Genomic DNA, 18,635 nt, shown 5'->3' on the forward strand with positions numbered 1-18,635 from the left:
TTTATTATAAGAGAGACATTCAATAATTAAAGGGAAAAATTGATGTAGAAAAAAAACTGTATTTTTACAAAATGATACTTTTACTACTTAACAAAATCCCCACCAGTAATTAATACACTTGTCCCAACAATGAACTAGGTTTTTTATACCCAATGCAAAGAAGTCTTTGTCTTGTTTGAGCCACTTTCCCACAAATTCTTTGACCTCCTCGTTGTTTCTTGCACGTAATGCCTCCTTGAGTGGACCAAACAAATGAAAATTCGAGGGAGCCAAATCCGGACTATAGGGAGGATGTGGTAGTATCTTCCAACCCATTTTTCCGATGGTTTCTTGGGTCAGTTGAGCGGAGTGAGGGAGAGCATTGTCGTGCAGCAATATCACACCTTTTCTTTGAGATCAGTGACGTTGCTGGCTTAAAAAGAATAAAGCCAGCAATGGCTTTATTTTTTTCATCAGCATGTCTGAGTAGTAGACATTATGCTGATTTTCCAAATAATCACAAAAGACAACACCTTGGTCATCCAAACAGACAGTCAACATGACTTTTCCCTGCTGATGCTTGCATTCTGAATTTTTTTCGGACAGGTGAGCTGGTGTGCTTCCATTCCATGATTTGTTTTTTAGACTCTGGTTTTGAACCAGAGTCCAGTGTTGTGAAAACCCAAGTTTCAGCACACATTAAAATCTTGTTTAGAAAGGGTCACCTTCCCTTTCATAGCATTCTTTCAATTCTGTACACACTTTTGAGTCTTGTTTCCTTGTGTTGTTGCATTAACTCTTTCGGGACCCATCTTGCACATGTTTTGCTATACTTGAGCTTGTTACTGATAACATTATGAATTGTGCCAACTCTTACTGCAACTGTGTTTGCTGTATGTTCAACTGCAATAAATCGGTTTTCACGAATAATGTCATAAATGCGGGTTTCAAGTGAAGGAGTTGACACTTCAACTGGCTGGCCAGGACGTTGCTTGTCAGTCACTGAGGTTTAACCATTTTTGAACTGTTCTACCCACTTATAAACATTTCTGCAGTTCATACAACTTCCACTATATTGTAAAATCATTCGAGAAAAGATTTTAGCCAGCTTTTTACCTTCAGAAAGCAAAAACCAGATCACTGAACTTTGTTCAATTAATGTGGAAACTTAAAGTGGACATGCTATTGTTAAAAGCAATATTGAGGTTATAAACAAAAAATTTTATCCATCAGCTGTTCTTAGTTCATCCTAATGATGCCAACCTAAAGTCATGAAAGTACAAAACTCTTCCTACAAACTGTTTCATTTCTACATCAGTTTGTCTTTAATTATTGAATGTCCCTCATATGTTATCATCTCAGTTTTATCTGTAATATCATCCATGTTGTCATCATCATGCATGGAATTTATCAATAATGCATTTTAATTTTTTTTTGTGTATACAAAAGTAATATACAGTCTTGTGCATATTTGATAGTTCACAAAACTATCAAATAAATCTCTAATGGGGGCTAGTTTATTATACATTTTTCTTGCATAACGAGTATCCCTTTCATCGAATCTAAGATTCTAAATCAAAAATCGTAATCGCTGTAGAGACATAACTAGACAAAATATTGGTGGAGAACTACCATCAGTGCAGAATAATTCATATGTAATAAGCTGATTAGATTTTTTAACTCTGCTTAGAATTAAAATGCCAGTTAGTGCTATTTCTTCCACATCAGTAGGTCTTTTAAGTTTCACGTTGAAACTTCCCTGCGGTTGTTTTTATATGCTCATTAGTATACATTACAATCATTTGTAACATGGAGTCATCAAAAAACATTCTCCAGATGTCCAATGGATCTGTTAATCCTCGGAAAATGTTGTCTTAGACCTGGTAGCTGGGTAAGTATATTTTTTGATTTCATCCTAATATATTTTGGAGAGCAGTATCTCCTCTATTTTGTTTTAGTATCTTTACCAAAATAAAAAATAGTTATTACCTGATTAAAATTGTCTTACTAGTGACAAACGGTTGTTGTCTTCAGGTACTAATTCCTGTTCACTCTCGGAATCTTTCACAGCCTTCAACAGCATTTATTTTATCACTATCAGCTGCAACTGAATCAGGTTCTTCATGTAATGATCAGATACAGGATTGTTCCCTCTTGTAATCTATGTTTCTGAAAAGAAAGAAAAATATAAATCATATTTTCACTGACATATCTTTAAATAAAAGAAAAGAAATCTTTTTTTTTGTAAAATAATGGTAAAAATAAAATTAAATATTTACCTTTATTTTTTAAGTAGTTTTGTTGTCTTCAAAATACGACTTTAATGAAGTCGGTCTTATACTATATATATAAAATTAATGACCTCGGCCTCACGCACCGAAATATCTACTATAGGCAGTAGGAGAAATCACAAGGACAAATGCATTTGAGAGGGGAAAGAAGACATTAGCATAGGAAGTTACCTGGGAGAACAGCTAGCACACTAGTGAGTAAAATAAAAATAAAAATTTCAATCACTCTGTGACACCATAAGACACTAGCGGAGTGTTAATGTATGATGAACTAACAGGCACTTAAAGAAATATATATTCTTTTTATATTGAAATATTCATGTAATTAAGTAATTAATTTTACCAGTTGCAGTTGCAGATGATCCATTATATTTTCTCTGTAAATTTTTTCTTAAAAGAAAGTTTACAAAGTAGTCAACTGCAGTTCTAAAATATCCTTCTAAACATAGCTGTAGACCACTATTTTTCTACAAAGTTTATCATTATTATATTTAAGCATGCACTATTTAATATGACTATATATAATAAAAGGAAATTATAAAAAAGAAATGTGTAAAAAAAGAAGTTATAATTTATTATATAATATCTCAAGTATTTTTATAGAAAAGTTGTTTAAATATAGTACACCAGCTTCTGCTTATACCATTTTCACCCATGCAAGAATTATTAACTGAATAAATTGTAAAAATAAGAATTTTTTTTTTATTTACTTTTATTGTTTTGTAACAAAAAAAATTAAAAAAGTACAGATAAAAGTGCATCAATTAAATATAAAACAATTCATTTAATGTAAAATTATAAGGAGACAATAACTTTTGAAATTAATTTTTGAAAAAAAAAAGAGTAACATTTGACTAGTTTGTACTTAATGATAATGCATATGATGAGAGGATAATGATAAAAAGATAAAGTTAAAAAATTTCTGACCCTCACCTGGAATCAATGTTGCCGGACCTTCTACTTTAGCTTACTACTTTCTGAACACCAGTCCATTACATATAGAGAGGATGATACTTTAGTAGTGAAAAAAGTTATTAACTTTGCAGCAATGGCTGTTAGATAACTTCTTTTGACTTGGCACAATTGTCATTTAATTTACTGTTGTTTATTAAGTTTTACAAAACATTCTAGATTCATTTACTAATTATTTGCAGGAATTTGCCGGCTTTATTTGATGAAAGTTATTTTACACTAATATGGCTTTTTAGTCAGTTCACGGATAGGAGGCGCAGAAATATGTTTCTGGACTAGCTTAGAAGCAAGTTGTTCCATACTAAACCCTAGTAAGGACTTATCCCACCCACTATGAGATAGTGTTATAGATTGACTATCTAATAGGAGATAGACCAGTGACAATGAAAAGGAGTGGAGGAAGATACAGTCAGTAGTACGGCATTTTAGAACATAAAACTAATAATATGTTAACCTCTCGACCAACTTATTGGATTTACTACGATAATATAGCATAATGTAGTAAACATAAGAATAAAAGTGATTCTTATTGTAGATAAAAGACATTTCAGATTTTGATGGTAGAAGATTTAAGTCTTTTTGAGAGATTGTTTCATTAAGTAAAGATTGATATAAAAGTAATTAATAAAATATTCTCCAATATTTTAAAATGATTCCAAAATAAAATTACAATGGAGATCTATATGCTACAAACAAATACCATATATACATCAACTATCAATAAACCGATGCAGATGATGATTTGTATACAACAGTCTTTGGTGTATTTCATTAATTATCTCCTATTACTGTAAAGTTTATTATTGCCATTAAATTTCTTGACAAAAGATCATAGCACTAATCAGTGAAGTATATGTGATAAAGCAAAAGTTGAGAAGTGTGCGTGTTCAACATATTGGTCATTAGAATTATTAGCTTTTCAAGTAGTACATAATAGTTTAAATGGATGAAAATAATAACTTAATTCCATATTTTGTGGCTTGAAATTTTTTCTTGCATAAACAGATTAATCCAGATGGATATAAGTTAGCCCAGTGGCTCCTAAACTTTTCCGAGTCGCAGCACCCTTTTTCAATTAAAACTTTTCCATGGCACCCTACCCTAAGTAAAAGTATGACTACTCGTAAGTAAGAGATAAAAATAAATAAAACTCGTGTATCTTCATTATTTAACTTTTTTTTATACTTCATTAACATTATTTATGAAGCTCTTATAATATTTCACGACACCCCTGTGAAGAGGCTCCAGTTCCCTGAGGTGCCACAGTGCACAGTTTGGGATTCACTGAGTTAGCCTGTAAAAAAAGTTGTTTTACTTTGAAATTTATTTTTAGACATTGAATCACTTGAGTTATTCTTTCCACAACTATTTTACATAGAGTAACTTTTATTATTGATCATTGATGTTTTTAAAATTCTGCAGATAATGACATTAAAGCAAGAAGTACGTAGATTACAAAGTTGTCTTCATGAAGTAACCACATTCCATGAATTTGAGGCCGGAGGTAAGCAGGCAGCGCGTAAAACTGTTAGTGATGTCGCAGTACAAGCATCATCTAGTTTTGAGTCTGAACAAGATGAGGAAAGTTGTTCAAGTGGAATAGTACAGGTACATATGTATTATTTTTTAAAACATGCATATTATTATTATGACTGAAAATCATGCAATAATAGTCTGATACAGGAAATACAGCTTGTAACAATAAGTTTATTGTTAATAACTTTTCCAATAACTGTCAATTTTTGTATATTTTAAATGTTGCTGAAAAATCAAAAATTATATGAGCTAGTTTGATACTAAACTTAGGTCAGATTATTTCTATATTTGGGGCATTGATGCCATTAAATTTTCAACTTAAAAGGTCAAGGGGATGAGGCTGTACAGCAAGGTCACTCTCAGTATCTTGAGATTTTTCTAATTAAGATCTGATTTTTCTTAGGCACGTTTGTTAACAATTAAAAAATAATACATCTGTTATGATTTTTACATCACTCTAGTACAGTCATAAGTGCTTGTGATAGATACATGAAAACCTATTAATTGGTAAATATAAGTTGCCTAGTACCTGTAACTGACAATATTAAATGAAAGAGTGGGTACGAAATAAATGATTTTATCTGCTTTTCTCATACATAATGAAATATATTTTGGTCGACTATTTTATCCTGTTTGTTAGATATTTTTTGTTATTAACGTAATCTTATTAATCTAAACAATTTTAATGATAAATATACCGCCAATTGTTTTGCTGTATGGTAAATTCTGTTTAACATTTAAGGAAAAATGCATTACTGCAGTCTTGATTTCATTTGAAACTGATAAAAGCAAGGAACTTCAATTGCATATCTTTCCACATTTAACTCACAAGAATTATGAGTGAAAATTAATGGTCATAAGTCTCACATTATAAGCTCTTATATTTTTTTATTTATATGAGAATAAATTAGAATTTCATTTCCAGCCATTAGCTTCTATATTTTTAATGGGTTAAAGATAACATTGAATTTATTCATACATCTTATATTAAAGTTATGATTATGTTAAATATATTAAGGTAAAGTTTACATTAGAAAATCATAATTATAATTAAAATCCTGTGGAACACCATAACTAAAAGCAATTATGTTATAAATCATTATCATAATCTCTTTTGTTAATAACTTAATTAACTAAACCTATGAATTAAATTATCTTTCTTAACACTATTTCTTCATATTTTCCTTAGTGACTCACGCTCATTAAAAAAAAACAGTCCCTTTACAAAATAAAATATTTTTTGCCATTGCTGTCAGGAAGAAAAAGGAATGAAGAGCAAGAGATTTACTGGTGTTATCGTACAAAAGTTTGTAATCATAAAAAAAATGTCTTCTTACATTTTTCTTGGTCAAAACATTAACTAAGATTTTTTTAAATTTATTTCTGCTTCTTACATATTTGAAAAACTAACTTTATGTAAATATTAACACATTTAATCAAATTTTTAGGACAAAATAGGGAAGGTATGATCTAACAGTGTGTAGTTAACTGTGAGTCTGATAATTAAGACAAAAGGTAACTCAGAAATATAGAAACCAGTGGCTCAAAATACTCATATAATGAGTTCTGAAAGGTGTAATGTATGAAAAAAAAGACAAAGATCTTTCATCATGCCTAATTCTTAACACTGTCAATCACATAATCATATTCAAGTATGAATGAGACTGATTGATTTTATAATGATGACCATGTTTTTTTTTTAGCAATTATAAATATTTAAATTAAAAATGTATTTTGTTAGAGAATGAATGTAAAGAAATATTATTAAAGATGTCTTTTAGTGATAACTATAATGTTCTATTTGATTTATATAGATGGCTGTTAACTAAATAGTAAATAATATGCCTAGTTTTATTATTTGTAAATTATATTTTCTTTATATTTATCCTTTATAACAAATAAGAAAAAACATAATACAAAATATTTCTTGTTATTTTTCAGAGACAATCAGTGAATTTACTAAAGGATAGAATTAGTAAACTGGAACGTGAATCTGTTCTTCTTAAAAGATTGTGTAGAGATCGAAATAAAAAAATTGATCAGCTAGAACAAGAGCTTAAGAAAGCAGGCTTCTCTGGACAGGTACAAATTAATGATTGGTTTTTTGTTAAAACTAAGTGAAGATTATTTAATGTTATTTACATCTTAAGATCTCATTTTTATATAACTTATTTGAATTATTGAGTTATGTATTTTGTTTAGTGTCTTTCTTGCCACTCGCAGTTTAATTTTTAATTTAATATTATGGAAAATTTATTCACAAACAAAATGTTTCTTTATTTTTTTATAAGATTACAAATCACAATTTATTATTATAATAGATTTGAAATAATCTTGCGGCTGAAGGTCATGCGACTTCCTCATCTTGTCCTCCCCCATTGGTCTTATTCTGCAACAGTACATACAGCTAGTACATCACCATATTCATCATTAACTATGCATCAGAAATCTAATAAACCCACACACAAATATGTTATTTTCATTAGATAACTAAATCACAAAAATTGAAATAAAATTTTCAGTAACCCTGCTTAAGGTATTTAGATACACAATAAGATTATCTCATTTTAAAAAAAATGTTTTTCCCAATATATTTCACGATCAAACTATTTCATTTCTTTTTTTATTTTCTTGAGTAACAGTGATGTATCGCAGTAAATTTTTTGTTAAGTAAACAACTGGCATAATTATCATGTTTGTCACTGCTATGCAACTTTTATTTTGCAATATAATTTCAACCAGTTCAGGTTACATTTTTATACCAGTCGGAGGTGCAATTTCCTTGGCTGATCTTCAATGGTAAAAGTTTTATTATTTTATTAATTGTGTAAGTTAAAATGCCAGCAAACCTAATGCTACTATTAAGGAGGTTTTTAATGCAATACAGAAAGTGATTTCAATCATGTGTACTGTACAAAATGTTTGTTGTGAGGTAATGAAAATGCATCAGCCCATGGTGAATTATGTGAACATTCTTTTGAATTACCTTGGAAAAAGTTCCTCATACAAATTGGGTAACAAATCTGGACAATTTTAATAAAGATATAGTATGTCATTCCATTCAAGAATTTCACGATAGAGGAGAGTATCCAACTTGCAGTAAAATTAGACATTTTATAAAAGAATTTTTCTGGGATTCCGTATTCCACATGGAAAATTATAAGACAATTCAGGTACCACTTTTGTAAGTGTAATGACAGCAGAACATATTTGATGAGATCTGACATTGTTCTTATTTGGATAAAAATTTTAAGGAAAATGCATGAAATTTGGCAAAATATTTCTCAACCAGTAATTTACGTAGATGAAATGTGGTAAACCAAAACCATTCCAGGAAATACATCTGGCAGAATTTAACCAGCAGTGTTGGCCTTATGATCCCATTTATAATTATATGTCAAATGGGTTGCTATGAATTTGGTTTTATAAAATATTGTGCTCTTGTTTTTTAGTCGAAGCATACAGGGCTTCCACCAAGAAATAAATGGTGATGTATTCTAAGAATGGTTCATAAATTTGTTGCAATCTTTGGAATAAAGCTTTGTTATCATGGTGGATAACGCTAGCTGGTTTCATGGTTAGAAAAAAAGAAAATACCACACAATTCCTGAATTACTGTCTATTGTTAATGAACACAGAAAAATGTAGACGGTATGAGGTTGACAACATTGCAACAGAAATGGGGCATGAAATCGTTCAACTGCCCCTGTATAACTGCTTGTATAACTCAATTGAGCTAATTTGGGCACAAATAAAAGGTGAGGTGGCAGTCAAAAACAGTACGTTTCAAAAAAAATATGTAAAAACATTATTGGATGATACCATAAACCATGAAGGAACATTGGCCTGTAAAGAGAAAAGGAACAATTCAGTATTGTATTATTCAGTACTGTGATGTAGGAGGAATGAGGAGAAACCTTAGGCAGTGGAAGGGAAAAGAATGTGTGACCTTCACCCGCAAGATGATTTCAAATCTGTTATAGTCTTAACTATACATGAGAGACCTATGCATAATTAAATTCTTGAAATCATAAATGTAAATACTGAACATTTTTATTATAATAGCATTATATTTTATTTGGTTAAGATACGATTGAGGATTTCTACTGCTTCTATAATTGACTGTCAAGGAATTAAGTGTATTCAGTATTATTGAATTTTTTTTTTGTTTTTGAAAAAAAAAATCATTACTATACTTATTATCTTCTAAACTTTTATTTTCCTGTCTAGTGCTATACAACTTTAGAAGGAAAATTATTGTAATCGATACAATTTGGGCATATGCAATTTTCACCAGATCTTGATGTTTTGACACCTAAGGAACCAAAAAAACCTGATGGAAATTTTCCAGATGTATGTATGTATGTGTGTTCAGTCTTGCACTCCTTATATCTGGACAAATTTTGACCAAATTTGGATTAGATTACTTTTATATGTGGGGCATTGATGCCATTAAATTTTTAATTTAAAAGATCAAGGGGATGAGGCTGTACAGCAAGGTCACACTCAGTATCTTGAGATTTCTCCTAATTAAGGTCTGATTTTTCTTAGGCACATTTATTAACAATTAAAAAATGTTTCCAAAAAAAGATTTTTTCAAAACCCATCCCTGTCCCCAAAAATGCTCTAAATAAACTAGTGGCCAAGTGGGTACAGTGTTTCATTAGTACCCCTTCTCACCACAAGAAGCCTAGTGTAGCACTGATGTACAGCTTATGTAGTTGTCTGCTATGTTGTGATGTCACAGGTAAGCAGTACAATTAAATAAATGAATATTTAAAGTGGCTGCTAGTACCGCCATACCCATGTGAATGAAATATAGTATGTGAGCACGCTTTGAAATGTTGAATCGTTGAATTAAATAAACAAAAATACATTTAAATAGCCACGTGACAGAAAGTCCTATAATTGTGTTATCAGATTTTTTTTTAAAGAAGAAATTATTTCATTGTAACTGGACTACTGATAATTTTAACAAATTGTTAGGACTAATATCTGTTATTATTCTAGTACCGGAAACAAATTATGATTATTAAGAGAGTGGTTTATACATTACAAATGATAACAGTACCAATTTTATTTTTACTGGTGATTATTAGTAGTTTAATATTCTGTTCAGTTTTTCAAAATATCAGAGTTTAGTTGGTCATGTATTGATTTACCTCATTGTCTTCAAACCAATAACATTTCATGATGTAATTTTGCTGCTTATCTAATTGTAATTGCAGATAAATATGCAAATTTGTTTATAATTATTTAATATACTGCTACAACCTACCAGTTGGATTAAAACCACTTTCACCTTAATTTCTAGTAATTAGAAAAAAAGTTTTTTTCTTTCATCAGTACACATTTTATTAGTATTAGCATTCCATGTTGTATTAGCATTAGATTACATTTATGTCAGAATTTATCACAAACATTGTAGTATTTGTACACTACAAAAACCTGTAATAATATTAATCCTGTTTTTAATTTGTTTTTTAAAAGTAACTTGAAAGCTTGGAACTTTTGTTGTTAATTCTGATAGTGAAGGAATGTTTATTACTCACAACGGACTTTAAGTTACTGTTCTATTTATAAATGTAGTTTTCAACTGCATGCGATGTGGCTACACCAAATTTAAATCTAATTTTTCTGTTCTTGCATTTAAAATATTTATCAACATGTATAGGGAAGTTACAAATTTTTATTTTTTAATTTATACAAAAATATATTCTAAAATCAGTTTCAGAGCAGATATGTACGGTAATTTTAAGGTAACTTTTTATTATGTTTATTGTTACTATCAATTACAAGAAATATATGTTATTTACAGGATAAATGAGGCAAACACTTGAAAATGCAGGGATAAATTGATGAATTAAAGGAAAACTGACTTCAAATTATCTTGTGTGTTGCTGATGGTTTATTGAATGATTTGAAGACCATGTTCTCATAGTAACAGTCTATAATTATAGATTGATCTTATTTTAGTGTTACTGGTATTGACATTCTGATTCGTTGAAATCAAGTTAATTACAAGCTGTGTTGCGATACATGTTCTTGCATGATAAATATCTTAATGTATCTTTAAGCTTTATATTTTATATCTTTTGATGTATTTTATGTGTATATTTATATATATTTTTATGATGAATTAGTTATCTTTTTTTGCCAGAGGAATGATTTTGGCATTTTTGACATAATTGTTTTTTTATTATGTTTCAAATATATTCTATTTTTTATAGATCTCAAGTAATAACCATTTTTCATTGTATATATTTTTTTCTGTGAGTAAATTTGACAATGTAGTATTCTGAATCTTACTAAAGAAGTTATATGTTACGGTTACATATGTGTATAAGGTAGTATTAAGCTATTTTGCTAGCTATAGTTAATAGTTATATATATAATTTATTTCTAATTTATATGAAAATATATTATTAAAATTTTCCCTTCTTAGTCTATAATTTTTGACTGAATAATTCTGAAATTTTGTGTTCAATTTGTTTTTGGATATATTATATCACAGATGTTGATAGACAGAGATGTTTTTTGTCTTTTTTATAATGAAAACTTCAACTTCTTTTGGATATTACTATTTTTTTTTTATTCTTTTAGGATCAGACTATTGATAAAACAAATTTGATATCTGTAATGTAATTGATTTATACATACAGAGGGTAAATCAATAATTATCGGCAGTGTATTGTGTTTCTGTTCAAAACACTGCCGTTTATCACACAAAAGTTATTTAGTGTTTCTAACCTAATGCCTCCACGTAGATTTGAAGTTTATGAAAGTTGATTGTATTGTTGCAAGTGTAACATTAACTGTGCCTGAGGAGGTCTGCTTTCTGTTTATCCCAAACTGTGACATTGAGTAATTTAGTTTTTGTGAGCTAAGGTGTATTAGGACTAAAATATATCAAACTTAGCACAATATAAGAACACTGTTTTACCACAATGAAATATCTATGAGTGAATTGAAAAGTTCAGAAATAGTCACACAAGTGTTATAAATGAAGAAAAAGCCAGACAGCTGTCTGAAGTTACAACTGATGATGACATTGAGCATGTAGGGTCATTGTTCTGCCTATGAAATAATCCACAAGGTTTACCTTTCTTAAAGTCTCTACTAGTTGGGTCCCAAAACTTTAACAAATGCTCTTAGACATTATAACTCATTGATAATGAACGTGACGCTTTCTTGGATGAACTGGTGATGACACCTTTACTATTTACAATTTTGAGTCTCTTGAGTTAATGACAGTATGAAATGGAAACATCCACAATCTCCTATCCTAGGAAAAGTCAAATGTTGTAGGGAAATTGATGTTAACAGTGTTTTGGGACTCACAAGGGCTAATACTATTAAAACAGTGCTTGTTACAATAATAAAATACTTGCTACAAGCTAAACCCTGCAATTTGAAGCAGCAAACGTGAAGGGAAACTGTCAAAAGAAATTGTTTGTTTTGCCGCATGAAAGTGCCTGTTTCCAAACTGATACCACCCTCACTTGAAAACACCAGAAAATCAAGTTTGAAATATAAACAAGAAATATATACAAGATTATCAAAATCAAAAATCGAGGTGTAATCCTGATGTCACTTTGTCAAAGGGTCAATCCATTTGAAGTGAACCAAGGGTGGTTGCTTGACCAGTTCAAAAAAATTAAAGCTTACCCACTTGTTACATATACGTCTCAGAACCTTCTTTTTTTAAGCAGTTTACCTGTGGCGGTCACAGCTACCACTTATACCTCACATATAAATGTGAAATTAATAATTTCACATAACATAAACTCATAAAAAATTTTTTTTTTACCTAAAGGAAATAAAAATACACGACTTTTTAACATTTGTGCTAATTTTACAATTCAACTAAATTCAGTAATTATGATGATCAGTAACCTGAAAATATAAAACATTAAGAAAAATAACATGAAACAAGAGCTACTCTTTAACTAAAAACTGTTTAATATAATAATCATATTTATAGATCCAAATCAGTTATTATTTCAATAATTTCCATAATCATATTTCAATTTCAGGTCCAAAGGACAAGTTAAATTAAGTACCAGGTGGTCATTGAAAGACTGAATGATATAAAACAAAATAATATTTTTACATGTCTTTTTTTTATTATTTTATTTGGAAATATTAATTAATAGATTTTTTTCAGTATTTTGTATACAAAAAACATCCCTCAGATGATTGCCATTTTCCTACTCACAATTACAGGTTCTTTCCACAGCATTTTCCATGACTGTATGAAAGATTTCAGGTCCTAAATTTTAGACTTCAGCTCAAATGTTCTTGAATTGTTTTATGTTTATTTTTATATAAACCCTTTCTTTCAAGTAGCTTCACAAAAAGAATTCTGGTGTCATCAGATCAGGTGAATGCGGTGACCAAACAAATTCAGCATTTTTTAAAATGATTTGTTAACGAAAATTTCTCGCAAGAGGATCCATTATCTCTTTCTGCCATAACACCACACTAAACAGTGAATTTTTGGGAATGCAGTTGATGCTGGGATTCTCAGTACCCCAAAATCTATAGATTTGTTTGTTGTTGCACCTATTTAAATAAAATTTGTCTCATCATTCATCAAGTTCAAAAATTTGTCTCTGACTAGGTGTTGAAATTGAATGGCATGCTGCAGGCACTGCTGATTATTTTGGGGTAAAAAGCTTAGGCTATTTGCAACTTGTATGGAAATTTTTTAAGTCCATTTTCAAAATTTTCTGAAACGCTATTCTTGCAATGTCTAGTTAAGCAGAGCAATCTTTTATAAATACTATTTAACAAACAAAACATCATAATAAAAGTAATTATCTATAAATATTAATAAAAACCCAACCGTATCAAAGGTATGTATATTTTGAGTATGTATCAATAATTTTAATTCTATTTTATTAGCTGGCCTCCATGACACTAGTGGTAGCATCTTGGCCTTTCATTCAGAGATCCCAGGTTCAAATCCTGGTCAGGCATGACATTTTCACATGCTACAAAAGTTGTCATTCATACCATCTTCTGAAGTAATCTGAAGTAATACTTAATTATGGTCCCAGAGGTTAAAAAAATTCTATTTTATTAATTAATAATAATAGATAAATAATATTTCTTTATTAACACAAATACTACAGTCAGTAACTTATACAGATCTACTTTTTAAACCTATAGCACTTAAATTCTATACAAAATTATTAATTTGTATTTCAAATAAAACTTAGGTTACTAATTGTCACCATATATATTTACAATATATGTATATATATATACATATATTGATAATGATATTTATAATATACATATTGATAATGTTTTTTAAAAATTATTTATTTTTAAAAAAAACATTACTGAAGATGGGCTTTGATCGAAAGAGAAAAGTAAGTTAAGAGCGTTCTTTATTTCTGCACTTGTGGAGTGGCTGAATAAGTTTATATTTTATAATTAGCTAGAATTTATGCACAGAGGAAATATGGACTACAAAAAATTTTAATTTAAATTAATATATACGAGGTCTGTAAATAAAATAAAGTAATGAGACTAGTTTTTTTGGCAGCCAAAGTGGCAATACTGTAAAGTTACTAGTAAACATATGGTTATATGAACAGCTGATTTATATTAGATATTATTTTTAGTCTATTGTTGCCACGTGAAACGTAAACAAACTTTTCGTAAAACGAGTTTTTGTTGTGATACATTTTTGAGCAATATTGTGCAATCAAGTTTTGTGTTAAACTCTGTGAGAATGCTACTAAAACTTTTTCAAAATTGAAAAGGGCATATGGAGATGACGCTCTGTCACAAGCCCAAGTTTTTAGGTGGTTTAAAGCATTTTCAGATGGCCGGGAATCAGTTGCGGATGATCCATGCTCTGGAAGACTATTAATGTCAAAAAGTGACAACAATGTTGGGCAAATCAGAGACTTGATATGGTACAACCAGAAATTAACTATCAGAATGATTGCAGAACAATTGAATTTAAACTATACCATAGTCCATAAAATTTTGACAAAACGAATAGGACATGATAAACGTTTGTGTGAAATTGGTTCCAAAAAACCTCGCTATTGAACAGAAAAACAACAGGGTGGAAGTGTACTGCGATCTTCTTGGGCGAAACTGATCCTGATTTTCTAAAAAATGTTATTACAGGTGATGAATCTTGAATATTTGAGTATGACCCAGATACAAAACACCAGGGCAAAGAGTGGCACACTTCAAACTCACCATGTTCCAAAAAAGCAAAAATGAGCAAATCAAAACCATGTTAATTTGTTTGTGCAGTAGTAATGGCATTGTCCATAAGGGGTTTTTGCCTAGTACAGACTGTAAATCAATATGTTTACCAAGAAATTCTTGAAAGACTATGGAAAAGAGTTGCCCGCATGAGACCAACCATCTATGAGAACTGGATGCTGCATCATGACAGTGCATCTTGTTCACTAAACTCTCAGTTAATGAGTTTTTGGCAAAGAAAAATGTTCCTGTAGATCCTCAACCACCTTATTAACCTGACTTGGGTTCCTGTGACTTTTTTCTGTTCCTGACTAATAAAAATACCTCAAAGGATACCATTTTGGAACAGTAGAAAACATTTTAAAAAATGTAACCGACCGTCTAACGTATATTCCGGTTTCTGAGTTCTAACACTGCTATAAAGAATAGGAAAACCGTTTGAAGCATTGCGTCACTTCCCAAGGGAACTATTTCGAAGGTGATAGAGTCCATGTATAACTGGATTGTAAATAAAAAGTTTTTCTGAACCAGTCTCATTACTTTATTCACAGACCTCGTGTATAAATATAATGTTAGCACATGCATGCCCACACACAGAAGTACTTTATGTTAAAATTAAGGGAAGATATGTTATCTCAATATTCCGTTCTAGGTGGTTTATTTTAATAGAATTTAAATATAATTTTATAGAACAGAGAAATAATATGAATCTTAAAAAAATGAATTTCAATAAAGTGTATATATGGGTGTTACTGACAGGCCCTTTTGTGTGTGAGATTGATATGTCTACATTTTCATTTTTATAAACTAGACCATTTAACCAGAAAGGTAAGCTATGACTTGATATGCTGCGTGCACTAAGAATTTTTGTATTATTTTCTGGCTGGTTTTTCATCTTTCATAGCACATATTTTACTACAGTTTTAAGATTTCCTGTGGTAGATTGTTGAAAATAGCCACTCAAGTGTTGAAATTCTGTTTTTAATTTGCTTTATGTGTATTACAATAATGTAATAAATGAACGAACAATTGAAGTCCAACATACTTTCTGACCATACTCTAAATAGATGTCTTCCATACTTAAAAAACTGCCTACAATAACATTTTAACTGATGTTTGTAGAACAGTAGCACCTGTAGTAAAGAATGGCTAAAACATAATATAGGAATTTATTAAAAACATTACATTTATAGAATCCAATAATTTTTTTTTTTTGTCTTCAGTCATTTGACTGGTTTGATGCAGCTTGCAGCTCTCCAAGATTCCCTATCTAGTGCTAGTCGTTTCATTTCAGTATACCTTCTACATCCTACATCCCTAACAATTTGCTTACATATTCCAAATGTGGCCTGCCTACACAATTTTTTCCTTCTACCTGTCCTTCCAATATTAAAGCGACTATTCCAGGATGCCTTAGTATGTGGCCTATAAGTCTGTCTCTTCTTTTAACTATATTTTTCCAAATGCTTCTTTCTTCATCTATTTGTCGCAATACCTCTTCATTTGTCACTGTATCCACCCATCTGATTTTTAACATTCTCCTATAGCACCACATTTCAAAAGCTTCTAATCTTTTCTTCTCAGATACTCCGATTGTCCAAGTTTCACTTCCATATAAAGCGACACTCCAAACATATACTTTCAAAAATCTTTTCCTGACATTTAAATTAATTTTTGATGTAAACAAATTATATTTCTTACTGAAGGCTTGTTTCGCTTGTGCTATTCGGCATTTTATATCGCTACTGCTTCGTTTCAATTCAATTCAATTCAGTTTCATCATTTAAAAAATTGTAGTTACAGATTTTTTTTTACAAGCAAATTTTGTTAGAATGAGAGTTTAATCTTAACAGGATTATAAATTTAGTAAATATTTATTGATTTGTTTGCTATCTGCTTGTTGGATTAAAAATTTCAGTGGGGTATTTTTTACAGTTAGACCTGCTTCTCTACTTTTTTTATTTTTTATTTGTAACAATTCTTTTTATTCTTTTGTAATATTATTTCTATACCTTTTTTAATATTACAATGTGTCATTATTGATTAAACAAGTCAAACTCTGTAAGCAGTAATTAATTGAATCATAGGGATTAAGCTCAAAATTAAATTTCCTTTTTGAATTTGATAATATAATTTTATAATTACATATATTAATTATCAATATTTATTTTTATAGTAATCTTTCTAACAGTTTAAAAATTTACATTTCAGTTTTAAGCAATATAACATATAAATTATGAGGGCTATTTTTTTTCAACCTCCAATTGTACATCTAAGTAAACAAGAGATAGACAGGAGCCAGGTCTGCTCATGCAGTTGCTGCACCCTCCTCCCTAACCACAACTACTGCCATTGTTGGCTTCAGTGCATTAGTTTGAGCCGAGCTACGGGCAATTGAGCACAGCCACTACGATCAATACTCCTGCGAAGTGTGATAAGTTTTCTGCAAGAAGAAAGGTATAGTGCTGCTGAAATCCATTGCAGAATGAGCCTAGTAATAGTGAAAACTTTTATGAGTGATGGTAGTGTATGGGAATGGAAATTTAAAGAAGGGTGAACGGACATCCATGACAAAGGTGAGCAAGGATGCAAGTCTGTTGCTACTGAACGCCTGGTTGAGCGTGTTGATGGTTTTGTCTGCAACAAACAGAGGTTTATGATAAGTGAACTTTCTGCAGAAATTTCAAGCCTCTCTCTGTGCACAGTTGTGACTAAAGACCTAGGATACCAGAAACTGTGTGTACTTTGGGTTCCAAAAATGTTGAATGATGCTCATAAAACGCAGCAAATGGCATGTCAGCCTTAATGTTTTTCAAGCATTACGATAATGAGGAGGAAGAGTTTTTAAAGTGTATCATTACTGGCGATGAGACTTGGATCCAGTATGATAACCTAGAAACCAAAAAACAGTTTAAGGTGTGGATGCACACTTCTCCAAACAAGCCAAAAAAAGTTCAAACAGACACTGAGCAACAGGAAAGCAATGGCTACAATTTTTTTGGGACCATAAAGATGCCTAATAGGTGACTTTATGGAGCAGACAACAACAATAACAAAGGAAGTTTATTGTGAACCTTTACGTTGCCTCTGCAGAGCGATCCAGAACAAATGAAGAGGCATGCTCTCATCCAGCATGGTTTTGATCCATGATTGGACTGTACCAAAGTGACGTAAGATCTTCTCAAACAATTCAAGTGGAAAGTTTTTGACCATCCACTGTATAGTTCAGACCTAGCACCTAGCAATTTTCACCTCTTTCAAGAACTGAAGGCATGGTTGGGTGGACACCACTTCGTCACCAACGAAGAACTTAAGGAGACTGTCAAGACGTACCTTACCTCACTGGTGGCAAACTTCTCTGAAAAGGGCATCAGTGTAAGCTGGTGTCACGATATGACAAATGCCTCAATCATTTTGGCGATTATGTAGAAAAGATAAGTTAGATTCTATTCAACTTTTAATAATAAAATCATTTGGTTATGTCAATGTGTCTTTTTTTTATATCCTATCGGAGGTTGAAAAAGAAACAGCCCTCATATATTTATATTATATGAGGGCAAGTCAAAAAGTAAAGTGAAATTCAAAAAATCAATATATTTATTTGTACTTGCATAAATGAAC

General features: G+C 30.5%; 1 protein-coding gene across 1 annotated transcript in view; it reads left to right on the top strand.

The window, feature by feature from the left end:
- LOC142319526 (uncharacterized) overlaps nucleotides 1-11,222 on the top strand; it is a 108,022-nt gene extending 96,800 nt beyond the window's left edge. Inside the window, exons 21-23 of the mRNA XM_075356904.1 lie at nucleotides 4,665-4,850; nucleotides 6,720-6,860; nucleotides 10,597-11,222. Coding sequence (XP_075213019.1) covers nucleotides 4,665-4,850; nucleotides 6,720-6,860; nucleotides 10,597-10,605 — 336 coding nt within the window. The 3' untranslated portion in view covers nucleotides 10,606-11,222. The remainder of the gene's footprint in view (nucleotides 1-4,664; nucleotides 4,851-6,719; nucleotides 6,861-10,596) is intronic.
- The last annotated feature ends 7,413 nt before the right edge of the window (nucleotides 11,223-18,635 follow it).

Source organism: Lycorma delicatula, chromosome 2, assembly GCF_047948215.1.
Source record: "Lycorma delicatula isolate Av1 chromosome 2, ASM4794821v1, whole genome shotgun sequence".
Lineage (NCBI taxonomy): Eukaryota > Metazoa > Arthropoda > Insecta > Hemiptera > Fulgoridae > Lycorma > Lycorma delicatula.